Genomic DNA, 22,440 nt, shown 5'->3' with positions numbered 1-22,440 from the left:
CTAAACAATGGCTTTATTCATAGCAGTGATTAAAATGTTTTAAACCACTCTTTCCACGACAATCAACACATTAGCGAAAATAAAATCCGTATTCATTCAATTATAACTTCTTCACAAACAACACATTACAAAGAAAAGGTGTACAATTTGAAATATTGGAGTGGTTAAATGTACATACTTAGACTTGAACAAACAAAATTTGTTAACACAATCTCAAGGGAAGAAATGGAACTCTCTGCGTCATAATCCGCAGTTAATTCCCGATTTATCACGAAAATCGTCTATAGCTGCATTTAGATTGGCAACAGGCCATGACTGTTTGAACAAATACCTGTATAGAATTGGAATATATCAGTCCCCTAACTGCCCATTGTGCAACTCAAACCAAGAAATGGATTCGGGATACCTCAAAATCTGTGGTTCAGTGGCTGACCATGATAATATCTTTGAAAAATATTGGAGTGCAAGAGGTCAAATGACTTTATTGTCAAACGCCTGGCATTAGAAAATAACAATAATAATTTTAAATAAAATTTAGACACCAATAATGGATCAAATAATAATGTATAGCACATGAGAGTAGACATATTTATGCGCATGTAGAAATTATGAGCCTTGACTTCTCTTCGAGCGCTAAACTTTCCACTCGCTTATAAAATCTAATTTTTCTCCCTTATATCATACTGCCTTCTTGTTGCAGTACATGTACGAAGACTGCATGGATCTCCTGGCAAAAATCACAAGCATTGCCTCGATCATCTACACGCGCACGTACAAGGAGTGCGGCCTGAAGCCCATTATAGACCCTAAAAAGGACTGGTCCTACAACTTCTGTGTCTCCATGGGCATCGACAACGAGGCATACATAGAATTCATCAGACTCTATATGGTTATGCAAAGGTGGGTATTAAATTCATATATACCATTAGTGGTGGTGGTGGTGGTGGTGGTGGTGGTGGTGGTGGTGGTGGTGGTGGTGGTGGTGGGAGCGGTGGCAGTGGCGGTGGCGACGAGATCATATTTTAGAGATAAAACAATTTCCTTAAGAGAATTACATATAATTGTGTATGTTTCTTGAAATTCTGTCGCAGTGTCGTAGACTACACAATTAGAAAAAAAATATATCAAGTATGCAAAAAGACTGCTATCGTACCTTCCTTGATATTCTTAATTTACTTGCAAAGTGGTTACAATTAAATTATGGCTACTTAACTTGCAATTCATAAAAAACTTTTGACCCTAAGGCCTGGTATTATAAACGCCGATTAAACCTTACGTTCAGTTTAAACTGAAGTTTTTCGTTCTGCTTCGTATTATAAATCTTAACTACCAGTTAATCTTGAGTTAACATGAGTTTAACTTGATCGGCAGTTTTCTGCCGTTTAAACTGTAGTTCAAGGCTCAAGAGTGCACGATGGCGGTTCCCGCAGTGCACATGGATATTGCAGATGTTTTCCAAGAACTTATAAGTGACGATGAGCGAATGATCAATATTACTGAGTGACCACGGCGCCTAAGAATTTTTCGAAATAGGGTGCACCACTTTGAAATATAAATGAACATGACTTTTAAAACAGATTGAGACTTTCGAAGTAGGTAGTCCTAACCTTCAGAATTAGGATTTATAGTGCTAATCTTGTTTCGAAAAATCTAAAATCGGATACAACATGCAACAAAAGGATGAGAAAGTGCAAAAATATGTTTTAGGGTTAGAGTTTAAAGATTATTAAAAAAATAAGCGATATCCTTTTTATTTTAAACCATAATCTTGAACCTCTGCACCAGTTACTAGTGTTGCTCTTTTTTTTTCCTCTGGTAGAAAGTATACTGAAAACAATGGGAGATTTCGGAGGTGTCCATAAATCTACTATAAGCCTATTGCGCATTATACTGTGTGTGGCAGACAGTCTTCTGGTAAGATTTACTACAGGGCCTGATTTATAAACACACTAATAATATTATCTATTTTTTCTAGACTCATAAAAGTAATTTTATTGTGACTGAATTCTGTTTCATAAACATTCTAAAGAACTTATAAAATACGCACATTAATATTATTACCTCATTAGTCAGTTGATTCTGTATGGAGTTCAGTCGCGGATGGTTATGCATGGTTTAGTCTGGTTGCATTGTGTTTGGGAGCGTTAAGAAACTATTTGAGGTTAAGTCTGACAAGCGTATTGAAGTAGGCGGTATTGGTCCTCTATAGGTTTTTTCTGTATTGTCGAAGAACAAATATGTTTCTTAATGAAGATTCCCCACGAGTGTCGGCTATTTTAAATCAATAATATAAATAAATAGCTGCGATCGTCTTCTTTTCTTTCCTTGCAGTAATACCAATCATATTCCACTAAAGTTTAACTTAACCGAGACTCTGTAATATGGTGAATTGAGTTAAATTCTCGGTTAGGTTTAACTTAAGTTTAACATAATCTTTAGATTAACCGTATTTATAAAACTAGGCTTAAGAATCCAAAATGCAGTATAAAATCTACACTATGCGCTTCATATTCTTGTGATTACTCATTGCGCAGCAGTTAAACTCACGTGGCGCACAGTGAAGTCTCGCTTTCACCCTTCGATTTCTTAGAAGGTAGAAGGTTATTAGTCTTGACTTTGGACTATTCTGTGGACTTTCTTCTTACTGGTGGGATGAACACTCAAACTTTCCGAATTTGGGGATCTGCGGCTCCAAACGAGATTCATGCTGGTGTTGCTACAGGAAGTTCCATCATTGGTTCGCTATTCTTTGAAGAGATGGGAGCCCAAGGACCATCCCAACTGTACAGATAAGATATCCTTCGAACACAACTGTTTTCAAAAGTTATTTAATGGAGTTTTGTATTCATCAACAGTCTTCTGCATGCCATCCAAATTTTCACATTCACATTCCCCAGTTTAATAGTTTTCCGTCTCAGATCTGATCAATTAGACAGAGATTAATTATAATCATACTGCATTAATTTACCTTTTAAAAGAAGAGAATGTAAACAAATATATCTTGCGAGCATTAGAATTAATAGAAATCTAAGCTGAATATATTTCTGTTTCAGAATGTAATAACACTATTAATTCCATAATAATTATTTCTACTTATTTCATTTACTTGTCTGAACACTTCAGTAGCAGTAACTTGAAATTATTAACTTTAGTCTTCCAGATTACTTTTGATTTGGTAAATGTTCAACATATCACCGCCACTTAATAGCAAAGATATATTGTATTTTTGGCCCGGGGAAAAATATTATTCTTCTTTTACGGAAACACTTATCCCTACCACTTCATAGCAACACTTTTTTTTTTTTTTGTATTTCTGGTTAAATGAAAATACTCGTTCCTTACGAAAACACTCGTATTAATTATTATAAGTACATTTATAAAAGGTGAATATATTTCCCGGATCAGAAAGAAATAATATAAGATTATCTTACAAAGTGGCGGTCATATGCTGAACACTTAATCAGATTTCTTCTTATCAGTAATAAAACCACTTTTCTCAAATCTATTGATTAAATTCCTGTAATGACGAAATGATCATGAGCATTCTCTTAAATAATTGTTGAGTTTCATACATTTTCTCAGACACTGAGAAAGACTCTATTGCTTTAATAATAATATTGGACTAGCTGTATCATTACAGTTTATGACAGAACCATGGCAATCATGGCTAGAAACAGCTTAACTCTTGTAGCTGCACAAAACAAATCATTAATGTTTCAATAAAGAAAATGTTAACTATGGGTACCGGTAATGCAAAAAGTAACAAATAGAAACCCCTATTATTTGCCGAACACAGTGAGGCTTTTTATTTCTTTTCTACCTCAAATATATTATTATATTTTAAATGATTTTAAAATTTTACTTCTAAATGACCTTATCACCATATAAATCAAAACCTATGTTGTTGTTCAGTCAACTGTCGGAAGACAGATCTGAACCTCGCAAGTGATACCAACATGGCACCACTTACGGGGCAACTAGGCCAGGAGATAATGGGGTAGGGTGGCCAGTTCCTTTCCCCCCTCCTTTGCATACATCGCTTACTAGTTACATATTACACTAGTCAGACTTCAGATGTATACAAACAAATTGTTCTTCCTCTGACACATATATCGTCAAGTGAGATGCACTGCCTGATAATAGATGTACATGTCAGCTAGAACCACAATCAGAGATATAAAAACCTATAATACTTACAAATAGCTATGTTTTTGTTAGGCAGCAAAGTTTCTATTATACGAAAGTATAGTAACACACTAAATGAAACATGGCTAGCAAAACGATTTTTTGAGATGAGTGCTGAATGCAAAAAATTAAAGTAGGATATTGATATTCAAAAATTATTGAAAGAGAAGCCGAAAATATTTCACATTTAATACGGCCTCAGTTAGTATTTTATTCCAAACTTTACAGTGAATTGAAATGAACGCAAGAGGCCTCTTTGCTTCCTGCATATTTATTTATGCTCGACCATGCCGAAGTGTAGTAATTATACACCTGGTAGTAGCCCTTTAATGCACCTCATTAAAGTACACCTATTCATTATAATTCAGTTGTTCACCATTGTACCATTATAAAACCGCAAGTATCGATTATTCTCGGATATGCAATCGAAAGAAATTAGCGAAAAGTCACGGAAGCTGGAAATCCAATACTGTCGCAGAAGGTTATGTTTTGTTACTATAATAATTAACGTTAATTGTAAATAATATTCAAATAAATTCAATTTGTCATCTTGTTTTTCAATTTCTAAATCAATTTCCAGGTTATATCAAACCTAATGTTCATGTTATTCTCTAGATTATATCAAGGTCAATGACATTCGTGCCTCGGAAAAAATCAATACTTTCGCGTCTGTGCACATCTCACAATTCAGGTCAGTTCCGCTCCTCACTTACATAATCATAGCATGAATACTTATGAATAATTTCAAGTTAGAAATATGGTCGAGCATAAAAAGTCGTATGAAACTTGCCTATAATGGTAATTAAGACGCTCGCTCGCGCTCGTTTCATAAACAAACATACTTGCGTCTTAATGACTACCATTATAGGCTCGTTGCATAATGTACTATTATATTAATTTGCTTATGTGTACACATTATATCAGATTACATTATATCAGATACCTATACGCTTGTTCGTAAATTATATTATTATTATTATTATTATTATTATTATTATTATTATTATTAATATTAAATATAGGCCTTTATAGTTTATTTGGTGCAGGACAGTACCGTACTTCATTTTGTAAGAAACTAAACCCTGGTAGTATTGAGTTTGGAAATGTGTCCAGATTACCAGATCTATTGCAGAGCAATTGATTGCTTCTGTGTTTTGTTTTTTCAGTGACCATGGAACCGGTAACGTGTCTGCGCATGCAACTCATCTGGTGGGCTCTGCCCTGTCCGATTGCTACCTCAGTTATGCAGCTGGCATCAATGGGCTTGCGGGTCCCTTGCATGGACTAGCCACTCAACTAGTTTGTTTTATTTTGCATTTATTTCTCAATAACGTTACATTTATTTCGTCAGTTTATTTCCTAGGGATTAATAGCGCGCGAGAAATAAAATAAATATCATACTACAATAATGGTTCCTTGTTTGAAAAAGAAACGCATAAAAAGGCAATTATTTTCATTATGTTGCTACTTAGAAAACGTAAAAAATTATATATTGCAGTTATATGAACACTATAGTGTTCACATAACTGTAATATATAATTTTTTTACGTTTCCTATCAAATCTATGAACACTGTATAATTGGCCCAAACATGTGTGGTTTATCTTTGAATATGAAAAAAGCTAGTGAAGAAAAATTGGTCAACTTTTACTACGACGTGCGTCTTAAAATAGAATTTTTAAATAAAAAAAATTGGTTTAATAAAACCTGCTTAAAGGAGGCCTTGAAACTCAAATACGTCAATATTCAAACGAACACAGATTCTCGAGGTTCTAGACATATTGTTAAACAATGTACAAAAACTTGGATACAAAATGAGATCAAAACTAAAAAAAAAGTATTTGTGTTCATATAACTGTAATATATAATTTTTTGCATTTCCTATCAAATCTATGAACACTGTATAATTGGCCCAAACATGTGTGGTTTATCTTTGAATATGTTGAGACGCCCTGAACCTTGGATAACGTTTCGAATTGTCTTATTGGATTAAGAAAAATGAACAATAAACACCATTTACCTTAACAATGAAATAATAACAATTTAATATAAGAACAATAAAGGTAATAAAATAAAAACCTACACAACAACCAAAATATAACTGATATTGAAAGACCTAAAAAAATACTTCTTAAGAGATAACAGAGCCAATATTCCCACACTCGCCAATCTGGCTTGACAATTAATAAATCACACACACACACACATACACACACACACACATACTCTGTCTCTGTCTCTGTCTCTGTCTCTCTCTCTCTCTCTCTCTCTCTCTCAAGGAGGTTCTTTGTCCTGCTGGGTGATATAACGACACATAACATCTTCATTATCTAAAGTGATCTCCTCAATTTAATACTCATAACTTCCAATATTATTACAATGAGAGATAATGTACATGACATAAAATGTAGCTTTAAATGCACAGAATATAATGGTATTTTCTGAACGGATCTATCGCATTTACCGCAACTGTCTGCAAAATCCAGAACTTTCGGACACCATTATACTAAAATGGGCACCACTTTTATCTGATGGTATATAAAATGAAATTAATACTGGTTAGTGAGTCGAAACGTACAGAGGTAAGAGCAAATAGAAAATACATTTTATTTTAAAATTATCAATCAATCAATGTTGGATCGCGGCATTGAATTTACCTAAATAGGAACAATAGGCCTATATTTTTAATTTTTTTTGGATTGTACGAATAATAATTATTGTATGTGAAAACACATGTTTTAGAAACCTCCAATTATACTGTATTTAAAACTGAAGTCGGTGGGTATCGTTATACTCAGAAGAATAGTTTTGGTTTTTAACAAAATTAAATTTGTGTACATCGTCCTTGTAGATCCAGAGGCATTAATAACTTTTTTATCTTATACTTGATACTGTAAACCAAGAAATCTATATTGAAATTCATCTTGTTATTATTACTATTATTATTATTATTATTATTATTATTATTATTATTATTATTATTATTATTATTATTATTATTATTATTATTACTTTTTTATTTGTATTATTATTGTTACTATTATTGAAATATTTCAACATTTTCCTAACAGGCTTTCAAATTTGTAGCCTCGATCAGAAAAGAATTCGGAGATAAGCCTACAGATGAGCAGATCAGGGGCTTCATTCAGAACTATCTGAAGACAGGTCCAATCCCTGGGTACGGACATGCTGTGCTCCGCAACACGGACCCTCGATTCACAGTACAGAAAGACTTCGCCGAGAAACATCTTGCCGACGATCCCAACGTTAAGGTAACGCACAACTCTGCTAAAAGCATATTATAAAATAGTTCTCAATGGGAGAGGTTCGCCAGTTTCAAATCACAGAATACGATAAACATTTTAGGCAAGTTTTCACGTAGAACTATATCTTTTTCCTCACTAAGTATGGGGGGCTAACTTGAAGTTAAAACTGCAAGCACCTCTTTGTTCTTCTATTCCCATTGTTCTTCTTATATTCCCCGTTTTCTTCTTGCATTCCCATTGTTCTCCAATCTCTCTCTCTCTCTCTCTCGCTCTCCTTATATTTCCTTTGTGTTCATTGTTTTTATTTTGTTATTCATGCTTTGTTCCTGTAATTCTTGTGCTCTCATTTTCGATGTATTCCCTTTGTTATCCTTATCCTCGTTATCCTTGTATTTCTCCTGTTCTCCTTGTATTTCCTTTATTCTTCTCCACTTCCGCTTGTTCTCCTTGTATTCCACTTATCCCTATTCACTTCCCATTGCTCTCCTTATATTCTCATTGTGTCCCCTTGTATTCTCATTGTAATCTTCTTATTATTCTTGTCTTTCCATTCCCCTTTTATTCCCTTTTTCTTGTCGTAATCCATTTCCCTTTTTTCCAGGTTATCTAGACCTTGTTCTCCTTTCCTTACCCTTTTTCTTCTTTTTCCTCAGATTATCTTGCCCTTGTTCCACTTATCTAACTTATTATTCTTGTATTCCCCTTGTTTTCATATCTTTCTCTTGTACTTGCTTTCCCCTTTTTCTCCTTGTATTCCCCTTAAGACTGGTCCACAATAAGTCGGGAAAGGAAACGACGAGAACCAGAACGAAAATATTGTTAAAATAAATGTATTTAAATGTGAGCATTCACAATTAAAGAGAAGCTTGTCGGAGCCCTGGAACGGGAACGTGAAAATTAATTGTGAATGCTCACATTTAAATACATTTATTTTAACAATATTTCCGTTCTCGTTCTCATTGTCGTTCCCGTTCCCGGTTTACTGTGGACCAACCTTTATTATTCTTCTATTCCCCTTCTTCTTCTCCTTTCAGCCCTCGGACCATCCACACGTAGTTCTCCGTAAAGATATGCAGCACAGAAAAATATGCACTTGTGGACAGGTGATTGCACCCACTCGTAGATCTGTGTAATATGGAGCATAGTAAAACAATGTACCTATCGATAGCAGAAAAAACACATGTAGTTCCACACAAAGACATTATTCAGCATAGTACTGTATAGCTGTGCACATGTAGATATTTTTTTAACATAACATTTTTAGATGGGATTTAATTCCGAAATATCCCATCGTGTAGTAATGGAATATATAATTTGAACGTGAATGATAAGCCTTAAGAAAAAATTTCTGACCGTATTTTTCTAACGTAAAAATTCAAATCTCCTTACCATCAACTCTACTTCCTTATTCTATCATCAGATGTAATCAATTGAACAAAATACGAGCCTCAGCCTTAAACATGAAATTATGCACACCAACAGATCAGAAATATATATAAAACTAGCCGTATCCGTGCGCTCCGCTGCACCCGTTAGAAATAAATATAAAGTAATTACATAATTAAAATAGGACATTTGATCCAGGGAACATTCATGTTTGATAGAAGGATTAATCGTTTAATATGTTACTTAATTTAAATTGCATCCAAATAATTAAAATGCGATCATTTTGGTCCAGAGACACTCATTTGGTGCAATGACAATTCCTTTAATATGTTTCTTAATTTTTATTACATGCAACCATAGTTTAATGAAGATTGACATCATTTAGATTTAATGTGTATATTTTATTTTACTTGTTATAGGTTTCCATTGAATTATGGTAATAACTTAATTTTAACCCTTGTTTTCTATGTATTCAGTAAATGGCGCTTGGCCCACTATGGTTGTGAACCCTTCAAATAACTTAAATTATATTATATTATATTATATTATATTATATTATATTATATTATATTATATTATATTATATTAACTTATATTATATTATATTATAACAGAAGTTACTGTAATAACGTTATAGCATTATGTCCATCTAGAGAAACTACACTTTCCAATGGTGAAATAATAATTAATTATACAAATCGGTCAATTTAGCTCCGATATTACTTCATACAAACACAGAAATATTCTCTATAGGCTATCTTTCATAGCTTTCGATTGTTGCTGTCCAAGGCCCCTTATAGACGAAGTCATTTGTTTTTTAATTCATTACACGGCCATAGATGGCAGTTATTTTAATTTTAAAACTCATTTATCTCATTAAATATCAGTCCTATCAAAATATTTCAAGGAATAAAGCTTATCGCAAATTATTGTTAAAGAAACTTTTGTTATGTAACATTTTTCTCAAAAATCAATAATAAGCGAGATATTTCGATTTATTTAATTCAGGCCCCCTTATAACCCCCCTTTTAAATAATGTATTTTGAATACCATATAGCTTAAAATCTAAGTTGCAACGAACTTAATTTATATTCCAATTTTCATCGAAATCCGTTCAGCCATTATCGCGTGAAAAGGTAACAAACATGCAGACAGGCAGACATACAAACAAAAATTTCAAAAAAGCTATTTTCGGTTAATTATATATGTTAGGACCAATTATTTTTGGAAAATCGAAAATTACCAGAAAAATTTCGGCTACAGATTTATTATTAGTATAGATGTTAGCAAGTCATCTGCAGGTGTTAACAATATACTGGGCATAGCAAAATATTGTCACAAATCAAACTTAATGGTTTTATTAGTGTACATAAAATTTAAGAAATCGCCAATTATTAAATTAGAAATAACTGAACCAAACAGCTACCTCATCACATAAAAATTCACTACTTTTAAAAATGTGTTCTAAATTCTATTAATTATGTAAGACATTATGGGATCCATATTTTGTTGTGGCTTATATTAAATGTTGTTGTTGTTGTTGTTTTCTAATGCCAGGCGTTTGACAGGTCATTTGATCTCTTGCACTCCAATATTTTTCAAAGATATTATCATGGTCAGCTACTGAAGCACAGATTTTGAGGTGTTCCGAATCCATTTCTTGGTTTGAGTTGCACAATGGGCAGTTAGGGGACTGATATATTCCAATTCTATGCAGGTGTTTGGCCAAACAATCATGGTCTGTTGCTAATCTAAATGCAGCTACAGACGTGCTTATATTAAATACAAACTATTTTTCATTAAAATAAAGGTAATCGATTTAATATAATATTGCTATACATTAGGGTGTATCAAATTTTCATCATCATCATTATTATTATTATTATTATTATTATTATTATTATTATTATTATTATTATTATCTTTTTTTTCGAAAAATGGAGGTGGCTAGTAATGAATGTTTCTGGCATAAGTAATTATGATTTTGTGCCTTTTGTAGATAGATGTTTCTCATTTCAAAAAGTTCCAGATTTCAGATTTGTTTACCAGTCTTTCTTCGAGGGTTTTATGGTCAGTTATAAAAGACTATAGCGATGCTTTGTCTGTGGTTGCAGATTGTGTGGCAGTTATTCAAGGAGGTTCCTCCCATCCTCAAAGGAATCGAAAAGGTTCAGAATCCATGGCCTAATGTGGACGCTCATTCTGGAGTGATTTTTGAGGTAATTTAAGAATTTATATTTATTATATGTTCAGTGAGAGTTGGCAGCATATAAAGACTTCCTTTACAATACATTGTGGATATATTTTATCTTTCCACGTTTGCGGGGGTAGGGCGAAAAAGGCAGTGCTCAGCACAGTTGCAAACATGCGACGTGGAAAGATAAAATGTACGCAATATAGATAGTCGTGGTATCATATTAAGAAAAATAATTCAAGCATAAGTCACTAATTTAGGTATTTTATTATTTTCTTCTTGAAACAATTTTCTTGAGCCCATGGTGTTCACTATCTTGTGATTTGCCTTCTGAAATTGATTTAATTAAACGTTTTAATTATTCATTATAAGTGGTAATTTAACTATAAGCACTAGAGGTACTACGTTGTCGCCATACATGCTCTCAACTATTATTATCGCGAATTCAGTTTATTTACATGTTATTAGAATAAAAATGTGCCAATTGAAATAGTGTATACTTTTTCATGGTACCGGTACGCATTTATTACAGGCCATGAAGACCTCAGAATGACAGGAGGTTAGGGTCTAATCTTCTAAGCTGTACAGATAATCGACTTTAATGGCAGTAGGGGTGTCAGGCACACGTGTCCGCCGCTTTTACACTCAGGAAATACTCCTGATATTTTATTTCTCAGAGTCTGGTGTAAACTCCAGGGAAATAGTGCGGATGGAATGAATAGATCATTGGAGAAAATCCATGATTCCATTGGGAATACAACCTATGACCATCCGGCTTGCAGCGTTGCTCTGTAACCGATACTCTGTCGCGTGTCGCAATTCAGGGGGAATATACATGTTTGAAGGCCAAAAAAAGTAATTTTTCAATTTATTTTTTATATAAAGATTGAACACTTATCTTTATGTCAGTGAAGGAATTTTTGCAATATATACAATATTCTGGTAGATATGACCATAAACGTGCGATCGTGAGCTTATTTAGCTCTCCACACATAAGGTATATTAAATCTATTTCCTGTAACTTGTATTTTTCAAAACCGTTTTTGTGATAATTCGGTAAGTAAAATTTTGCTTGCAACTGTCTTTCATACTTGCGAACAAGATGAACTACAATGATAGGCGGAATTATGGGGGTATGGAGGAGCACTGCATTACTTTACGTTATACAAATCAACTTAATGTTAAAAAAAAAACTCCGCAAACTTCGTTTGTCATACTGCAAGAATTTTCTTCAGAAAACTGTAAATAATTCCCTCCCTCTTTAATTTTTAAAGTTGTAACGATAAAGTTGCATAGAAGAATTTGAATTTCCCGAACTGTTTTTAAACACAATTATTGTCTGTTTTGTTTACATTTCTCGTTGTCTCTTCCATTCCTTTCATAGTCGCACACGCGAGTTCTTCAGAGTATCTAGGCCTACTTATCTGCCTCTCTTCAGACAATAGCCTTTACTCGTACATCGTTGTCAGAATGCTTTGTATTTTTAAATTTCTATGCAGAACGAAAAGTTACATTTGTTTGGATCAAATTTCTGCGTATTTCAAAGACAAAAGTAAAATTCTTTCAATCATTTGAGGGTGTCAGAAGCAAAGGGATATAAGTTCATTTTAGTGTGATCGAAAGTTATTCAGCTTCTTTAAACCCATGAAGTCTTAATTTGTCACTAAAATGTTATATGCTTTAGTTTACACAGGATGCACTTTACTTTTTTTTTCTCTTGCACTACTTTGCTTCTGATCCCCTCATTTATAATCATAATACACTGCTCTTTTAAATTGACTGAGCATATTAGGAATTACTTACGGTTCAACATGTATATTAAACTGTGGTGTTAATAAACTACAAACCTTGCCGAGCTCCTTGATTCGATGTCATTAAATCAATGCATATTCATTCATTCATAGTGTTCTACCCAAGGGCAAGTTTTTCACTACAAACCCAGCTTTCTCCAATTTTTCCTATTTGTCTGCTTTCCTCTCTGTCTCCACATATGATCCATTTATCTTAATGTCTATCTTCTAATATCTTCTTCTTCCCCAATCTCTCCCCCCGTTCACGATGCATATTACTGTATTTAAATAAGCTTTTTGTCAATTCACTGTTATCATGAGAAGAAATTCTATAGAAGGACATGGAATCTAAAATAAGAGGACATTGCTGAAAAAAGGAGGACTTTTCAAAAATTGGTATGAACAAAATTAAAGATAAAAACAATGGCTCACCTTCAGTTTTCTCACTAGTTGCTGGATCAGTATTACATCTGTACCCTACTTATCGGTGAAGCCCACTTTGTGCACAAGAGCCTGAAGGGACCAACTTATATCTTGTAACAAATAACTATGGAACTGTTCACAGGACATGTCCTTCAAATTATATTTCACCATGATGATACCTCTGACTGTCTCCGTTAGCATGCGATTTCGTTCTTTTGTCCATTGAGCAGATAGTAGGGAAAATACTCTCTCAGCACTTCCATTGTGACTTGGGATAAATAAATAGAATTGACATATTTTTAAGAGTTCTGAGAAAGTTTCAGTGCTCGTAGAACTATTGGAATTGAAGAATTTGCACCAATGTTTATCTGAACTTAAATCTTTGTCCATATTAACTTGATTAGCGTATCTTTGTACATTGCAGAATAAAATTGATAAAATAGCTTAGAATCATGAATAGTGACATTTTTAAAGTGTAAGACTTCAATGCATGTCAATAGGTCATCATAGTTTACGTTTTTTATGTGCTCCTGCTTCAACCATTGAAAGCAGTTAAATTCTTTCATAGGTTTTCACCATTTATTTAGATATTTTATGCACAACATCGCACCTGTCCTCATGTATGGTAGTGAGGCCTGGACTGTCCGAAACTCAGATGCTCAACGTCTAACAACCGATTCCGGACAATTGGCCACAGAAAATTGGTAACTGGGAGAATTGGCCACAGAAAATTGGTAATAGGGACAATTCGCCACAGATAGACAATTTGCCATAAATAGACAATTTGCCACACCGTCCATTATCCAAAAGTGGGACCGTAACAATTTATTTAAATGTGAATTAGTGGCAAATATGATAACTTTCACGTTGTCCTCCGGTTCAAAATACAACAACCACCTTTCTCCTTGCACGGTCTTAGTGTATCTGTCGGCTATAACGTTCAGTTTGTCAATATTCCTTGGTTCAGGTGATAGGTGCAGCTTCCTGGGACGGCGCACACTTTTTTAATAGATGGTTTCTTTGGTAGATTCACATTGGCTTCGCTTGTAATACGCTGCAACACATTTTGAATCATGACAGACGTTGGTTCTCGGGAAGTCCTCGCCCTTGCCTCCATGTTCTCTACACATTCCTTTGCCTTAATCCTTCCCCAGTCTGCAGAATGATTCTTGTGTTCAGACGGTTCTTTGACGACACTGCTGCCATCTTCTGATAACGTGACTGTTGCATTACACCCGCCACGCATATCACAGCGCCAAACAACTCCAGTCATTTTGTGAAGCGAATTTCTTCCGCCATAGTTCCGAATTAGCTTACAGCTTCTGGATTTGTCTTGTTACCATAGAAATATATTATAAATTGTTGCGAATTTGAGTATTGCCTTGAATTTTAATGTGTGGCTAATTGTCTTTGATACGAATTTCAATTATGTGGCGAGTTGCCTCTGTAGCCAGTTGTCCCCAACCCCCTAACAACTGCGGAAATGAGATTTCTAAGTAGGACTGCTGGCTATAGCTTGCTTCACCACAAAAGGAATGAACTAATTACAAAAGAATTGAAAATTACACCTATTTATGAACATGTCAACCACTATAGACAAAAATGCCTTAACCATGTCAATAGGATGGACTGTTCTAGACTCCCAAGACAAATTCTCCGCTATATAGCACATGGAAGACGATCCTTGGGACGCCCCCTGAAAAGATGGACGGAGACCGTAACAGGCCACTAGGCCTAATACCTGCAAGGACGATGATAATAATATCGCACATTATTTAATATTCATATTAATTCTAGTTGAAATGCGAAATGCCGGACATTTCAATTGTTTTTAAATGCCTGCCGGACAGGATAAAATTATTTAAAAAGAGGACAGGTGCTCCTTTTGCCGGACGGATGGTAACTCTACATTCACTAAATTAACTCGAATCACCCAAATGTAGTGGGTAGACATTAGATATATACATTCAATAAATGATTTTGAATTCCTCTTTTCTTTAGTTGTTGTTTTTGGTTAGTCAACTGTCCGAAGACAGATATAAACCTCAAAAGTGATACCAACATGGTACCTCTTATGAGGCAATTAGGCCAGGAGATAATGGGGTAGGTGACCAGTTCCTTTCCCCCCTCCATTACATACATCGCCGACTAGCTACATATTACACTAATCAGACTTCAGATGCATACAAACAATTGTTCTTCCTCTGACACATATCGTCAAGTGAGATGTACTGCCTGATAATAGATGTGCATATCAGCCAGAACCTCAATAAAAAGTATTTTCTTTAGTATGTTCAGTAATTATAATCCTCCTCTGTCCAAGGCATTTTCATAATCAATAAGGTAACTGCGGTATACGTCTCCAAATTGAACTCACGTCTTTTTAGTGAGTTCAATTTGGAGACGTGAAAAAAAATCTGTTGGCATTTTTTAAGTGAAGACGCCATCAGTACATGACCTGTCCTTTCCAAATAAATTTTGCCTTTATTATTATTATTATTATTATTATTATTATTATTATTATTATTATTTTCAGAATGGGATTTAATTTGCCAGCTACTAATTTTGCATACATCTTGTATACTGCCGATAGTAGGCTTATACCTCTATAATTGGAGCGTTCGGATATAGGCTATTTCCTACATGATCTTAATTAGTGTCGTAAATAATGTATTTCTCAATTTTTACACTTTTATCCTTGTTAAGTAAAACATACTTGTTAAATTTATAGTTTCCTTGTAATTGTTTTGAGCAGTGTATTTGTATGTTATTTTTATAAATATTATTAGATTTCATGTGCATAATGCACGCACTAATTAGCTCGTAAGTATTTAATATAAACAAAATCCATATAAACCTAATATAGAAATCACCATTTAAACACACTTCAGCTATGTAGACAAAAAGGAATGTATAATATGAAAATACCAGTACTTCTTCTTTACACCTGTATAATATAAACGTAATATTTATTTACGATATGAGTGTCGTAACGTTTCATATTACAATACGAGTTTGAAAACTAGTCGTGTATTGTAATATGAAGTTATGATAAGGATGTCCTACAGCGTTTTATCCATTTTGATAAAAAATAATTTTTAATAAAAGTAATTGTAACTTTATTAAAATTTTGAACATATCTTTTTGCGGAGAGGTCACTGTAGTATTATTAGTTTCTTCCTGCGAGAGGCGATTCATTTATATTTGTTTTATTAGTTTTGAACACGATAGGTTTTTGTTTGTAACAGAAGAACAACAGTACTAGGAGAAATAAACAAACATGGTTTAAATGAGTTCAAACGATGATTCAGATATTGAAAATGCTGAAAATTCTGCAATTGCATCGAAATCTTAAGTAAGATATTAAGTGGAATATAAAAAAAAATTGAAGATTGGTATTCCAAAAAATATCTAGAATATATCTCGGAGAAGGTAATTCTGGCATACTTTAGTGAGTACCATTGCCTAACTAGTTGCGTAATGAAGTATCATTACCTAACTAGTTACGTTATAAAGGTATCATTACCTAACTAATTGCGTAATGAATGAGTTTACTACATTTTATTAGTGATCTGAAGTCCACATTACATAATAAAAGTGGGTAAAAGTTCTAATACGCTATTCTGTCGTGTTTGCAGCACTACGGCGTCAAGGAGCTGGACTTCTTCACGGTGTTTTTCGCGCTCTCCCGCGCCTTAGGAACGATGTCGTGGTTGATCTGGGCCCGCGCTCTGGGCTTGCCCATAGAGAGGCCTCTTTCAAAGACGTTAGACGAGCTCATGAAGCTTGTGGCCGCGGCGGCCGCTGACGCGGGCAAGGTCATAGGTACCGGCGCCGGCCCAGGTGCAGGGCCGGGAGCAGGTCCATGCGCGGGTTCGGGGGCAGGCACAACCGCGATCCAGGGCGGTGCCGGGGACGGCACAGCAGCCCCTGCGGTACCAGATATCTGCAAGGGCACAAAACCAAAATCAAAGTGAATAACTTATAAGAGAAAGATTTTTGAAAGATTATCTGGCTAATTAACTCCATGTAATTAAATTTTGTAGTAACAACTGGAATATAAATAAAATTCAATTTTATTTCTTTATCGAGCGATTGAAAATAGATTACACAATGATCACAAAATGAGTGGAAGTGGTAGGTAATTTTCTATTTAACAGGTGAACAATTGAAGGACAATTTAAACACAATGCGTAGAGCGAAAATCTTGGCTATCGGCGAGCGCTTTCCCAAACACTTGTTACGGGTAAAACTCTATATATCGATGATATGCTAACCACAAACTATTAATGTATATTTTTTTGTCAAGAGACATGATCCTTAACTTACCATTATTCACATCGCCTCTACGAGCTCAGAGAAACAAATGGATTTTCTGAAACGAAAGTTTAGCATTGGAAGAAGCAGAAGAGCTAATTTCGGAATGTTAAAGAGCTTTGGACTTCAAAACGAAGCAATTCACATGAAAGTAAGAGTGGTAAAATATTGGCTAAGTACTCGTATTATATTTTGGGACCAATCATTTTTACGGCGTTTTGTTCCAGAACTCAACAGAGAGAGAGAGAGAGAGAGAGAGAGAGAGAGAGTTGGGAAAAAGGTTGCCTGTATAAATTGCAGAGGGAGATACTTCATATAGAAATAGACTAGGTGTGGGAAAGAGGATCAAATAGTAGGCGAAATGTGAGGGTAGTGATAAACGGTATTTAATTTATACTGAGAGGCAAAATATTGAGCTCTAATGTTCGGAAAAATCATCACTGTATTTACAATCGGACCTTATGCTTAATTGGGGGAGGAGTGACTGTATAAACTCTTGTAGCAAAGATAGTACACCGTGATTCAAAATGAAAGAGCAGATTCCAATTGTGTATTACAAACTATCAAAGATAGAAACACATTGCCCATGTCACTGTATAGATGAAGGTTCAAAGTTTTATCCTACATGCACTGTACACTCAACATGAGTACCATGTATTGCGCGAGAAATATCCAGACGGTAGTCCAGTTCATTCCACACACGTATCAACTGGTCCCTGTTGTTTATTGAATTGACAGCTTCAACAATTCGATTTCAAAGATCGAAAGGTGGGACAAACATTGTGTCTTTTATGTACCCTCACAGATAAAAATCACAGGGAGTAAGATCTGGTGACCTGGGAGGCCAAAAACAATGAACAAGATGTTGTCCACCTCTTCTAATCCAACGTTGTGAAATGGTGTTCTTCGGATAACGTTGCATCTCAAGGTGAAAGTGAGGCGGGGCGCCAACTTACATGAAAATGAAGTCATTGGAATCTTCATGAAATTGAGGAAACAACCAGTTTTGCAGTATATCCAGGTATGACATTCCTGTCACAGTTTGCTCCGCAAAAAAGAAAGGTCCATTCGCGAAACCAGGTGGCCCGGGTTCGACTCCCGGTCGGGGCAAGTTACCTGGTTGAGGTTTTTTCCGGGGTTTTCCCTCAACCCAATATGAGCAAATGCTAGGTAACTTTCGGTGCTGGAACCCGGACTCATTTCACCGGCATTATCACCTTCATCTCATTCAGACGCTAAATAACCTAAGATGTTGATAAAGCGTCGTAAAATAACCTACTAAAAATATTCTACGTCTCGGCCTCCCCAAAGGTCTTTTTCCCTCCTGTCTCCCAACTAACACTCTATATACATTTATGGATTCTCCCATACATGCTACATGTCCTTTCCATCTCAAACATCTGGATTTAATCTTCCTAATTATATCAGGTGAAGAATATAATGCGACAAGTTCTGCGTTGTGTAACTTTCTCCATTCTCCTGTACCTTCATCCCTCTTAGCCCCAAAAATTTTCCTAAGCATTTTATTCTCAAACACCCTTAACCTCTGTTCTTCTCTCAAAGTGAGAGTCTAAGTTTCACAACCATACAGAACAAACGATAACTGTATAACTGTTTTATAAATTCTAACTTTCAGCTTTTATGAGAGCAGACTGGCTTATTGTGTGGTTTCGTAACAAGCTGTTTTTTACGGTGATGGATTGTTAGTCCTTCGCCCAATCCCCAAGCTGGATGACCACACCTCATCGTCTGTCCGCGACTGTTTATTCAATATATTCACAGCTACCCTCCATATCTGGAGGCCGAATTTTGTCATCTTCCATATCAAAATAAATTCAGAAGCTATATTAATACCCACAACATAAACAGTGAGTTTTGTAAGAACAAAAAAGAAAATTTGTTCTTCAATGAATCCAGCTTCTCTTTTACATATTTGTTTTGTCTTCGTTTCATAAAGAAATTTAGTCGGACGGCAAAATCTTGTAGAGGAAGGGAGAAAGTTATACACTTGAACTGTAATTGAACTGCAATGGCAGCAATGCAGTGGTAAGATCCCGGGAAGCTCAAATGACTCTGACCCAGATCTGTAAGTATTCTAAAATCCACCACCACTTTTAGACTTTGGACAAATCACGAGAAACACTAGCGGACGATCGACTGGGCATTTCGCAAACATAAGTTGTGCAGTATTTTTCGAAATGGAATTGATCATGAAATGGGAACTCTGTAGAGTGCTGGTGGAGTGAAAAAGGGAAAACGGGAGAATCAGGAGAAAAACCCTCACAGACCTGGTTCTGTCCACCACAAAAACAGCTTCGCAATCGCCGAGATTTGAACTGTGGTCTGCGATTATCGTAAACTAGCGCTCTGCTGACTGAAGTAGGTACCAAGACAAGTAGCTTACAGGGTTATAGAGCTGATCCCGTCTGCTACAAGTCTGCGCATGGATGGAGTTTCGAATTTCGTTTGCAGCGATGAACTGGATGATTTTCTTTCCTCCCAAGGTTTTCCCCATCTGCAAAGTGTGGATGTTAGGAATTCCCTGGCGAATACTGAGATTTATGCCGCCAAGCACTCGCTATCACAAATCCTACAGACACTAGATAGTGTCGCACTTGATACAGCATGTTAAATAACTGCTTACAATTTAATTGAAGACTACACATTGTTGCGTGGCTGCTTTCGCATCGAACGTCGTCAAGACGAGAATGTAACTTTGTGTTTTAACTAAGCAACATCCACTCAACAACCACTGGACGAAAATTCCAGTACCGGTATTAATTATTCTTCAACTAAAGTGTGGGAAGAAGAATTTCATTTTCTAAGCGTTGACATTATGACAACGTATAATTGGTAAGTAAGATGCTAATATTTAGAATTACTTAAGACTTTAAAAATATGGAAGGAAGTTTTGTTTAAAACGCATTATATTTATATAATTGTTTTATTGAATATAATCTTCGTTTACATAGAATATTTATACGCTCTTCATTGAAATTTATTGGGCAATGCAAATAAAACGGGTGAAAAAAGACAAATCTATAATCTATGCAAAATAAGATCCGCTCTTGACGTAAGCATTGGCCGAAATACTCAGGGCAGAATTGAAGAAATACATCTTTATTTTTATTTTGGTTTGCGAAAATGTTATTTTACAGTGAAATTTGTTTAAACAAAAGCCGCCCTAAATAAGGGTTCTATAGATCGGTCTACTAATCAATTCATAAAGAATAATAAGTAAACAAAACAATTTTGTGACATTTGGAAAGAAAAAGAAAAAACATTAAGATAAGAAAACGTAGGAAATCATTTACAATAAAAATTTTGTTGGGTACAAATGATTACTAATTATAGCTAAGGATGATTTTAACACGTGAGATCCTATTGCATCAATCGTTGCATCAGAAATTTTATATTGTTTAAGTTGATTTAAAGTTTCACGTGGGATCGTGCCACTGGCACCGAACATGAGCCCAAAAACTGTCCAATAGCAAAGACGTGATGCACTCTTATTCTTCCATAAAATATTACAGGATAATGCCTCATATAATGTGAAATTTTCTATTTCATTATTGAAAATTTTACGGAAACATAATAAATGAAGAGCACAGGGACTTGATAAGTCCAAAATTATCTATTTTCTGTTTTAGATGTCATGTAATAGCTCACGTATTGTAGATGTGTGTAGTTTAACTGTACAGAATAACAATCTCATTAGTCCAAAGAAATCTGAAGAATGATAACCCAAAGATAATAGAATATAATATATATGAAACTTTCAACTTACTCTCCTGTAAAAGCAGTAAATTCAAATAGGCCTATGGTGGGAAATAATATTAGATTTGTGGAATAAATTAACAAGTGTAAAAATATATAAATAGCTGAAAATTTGTTTTATTATATCGTCAATTTTTATTTTGATGTAATATTACATATCGCAAAAGAGGCGTATAAATGCGAAAAATACGTTTGAAATAAATAAGCTGCAGCATAAATTGGAGTAGGGTTAGTCGAACACTTGAGTAGAGTAATAAATATTTGTTTATGTTAAGACCGGATCTTCTTTTGGTGGACTATAATATAGTTCGCCTTGCCTTTCTGAAATGAAACAGCTAGGAGAACGAGAGTCAGGTCTCCAAGGCGTCATCATAAGCACTAGTCAACGCCATATGATCGTGTCTAATTGTTTACTCTCTAAACTGACATAAAATTGTACTTAAAATGAATCTTAAGTAAATTGAAATATTCAACATGGAAAGACAACAAAACACCACACTCTTGACTTCTGTACTCACACGAGGATACTGAAGCAATGCTTCTTTTCCGTATAAATATCATAGCATTAGGGATTTAACACAGTACCAAAAAAATCCTCCAACAAGTTTGGCAGTTTTGATCTCATCTACACGGAAACACAAATAGGTCTATATGCAATGGTACATATCTGTTTAAACATTTAAACTTATAAGTAATTGAGGCGTTCCGTAAGAGAAGGGCGAACCCGTCAAATGTACCTGTAGAGATATCGATGTTCAAAGTATTTTACCTGTAAACGAGATAAGGGCAAAGCCGCCAAGGACACTCTGTAATGATAATTACTTTGTACACTGAAAAACGAATGCCTTTATTGAAAATTGCAATTAAATGTCCAATTTAATATTCCAGCTTAATAGTGATCATAGATGACATTATGAATTCATCAATATTATGGGAATAATTTAAAAACAGTATATTAGAAAAAGCAAAGGGCGTAGAATGAACTCAATAGTGGCAGACGTTGATAATAATAATAATAATAATAATAATAATAATAATAATAATAACAATAACAATAACAATAATAATAATAATAATAATAATAATAATAAAACACTTAATCG

At 34.7% G+C, this 22,440-nt stretch overlaps 1 protein-coding gene across 1 annotated transcript in view; it reads left to right on the top strand.

Annotated features, from left to right (window-relative positions):
* Positions 1–17,330, top strand: part of LOC138706232 (probable citrate synthase 2, mitochondrial) — a 28,242-nt gene extending 10,912 nt beyond the window's left edge. Inside the window, exons 5-9 of the mRNA XM_069835276.1 lie at positions 701–900; positions 5,352–5,484; positions 7,256–7,456; positions 10,951–11,055; positions 16,882–17,330. Of these exons, the coding sequence (XP_069691377.1) occupies positions 701–900; positions 5,352–5,484; positions 7,256–7,456; positions 10,951–11,055; positions 16,882–17,220 (978 nt within the window). The 3' untranslated portion in view covers positions 17,221–17,330. The remainder of the gene's footprint in view (positions 1–700; positions 901–5,351; positions 5,485–7,255; positions 7,457–10,950; positions 11,056–16,881) is intronic.
* Positions 17,331–22,440: the final 5,110 nt, after the last annotated feature.

This window comes from Periplaneta americana, chromosome 9, assembly GCF_040183065.1.
Source record: "Periplaneta americana isolate PAMFEO1 chromosome 9, P.americana_PAMFEO1_priV1, whole genome shotgun sequence".
In the NCBI taxonomy this organism is placed as follows: domain Eukaryota; kingdom Metazoa; phylum Arthropoda; class Insecta; order Blattodea; family Blattidae; genus Periplaneta; species Periplaneta americana.
This window is presented reverse-complemented; position numbering and strand designations above follow the sequence as displayed.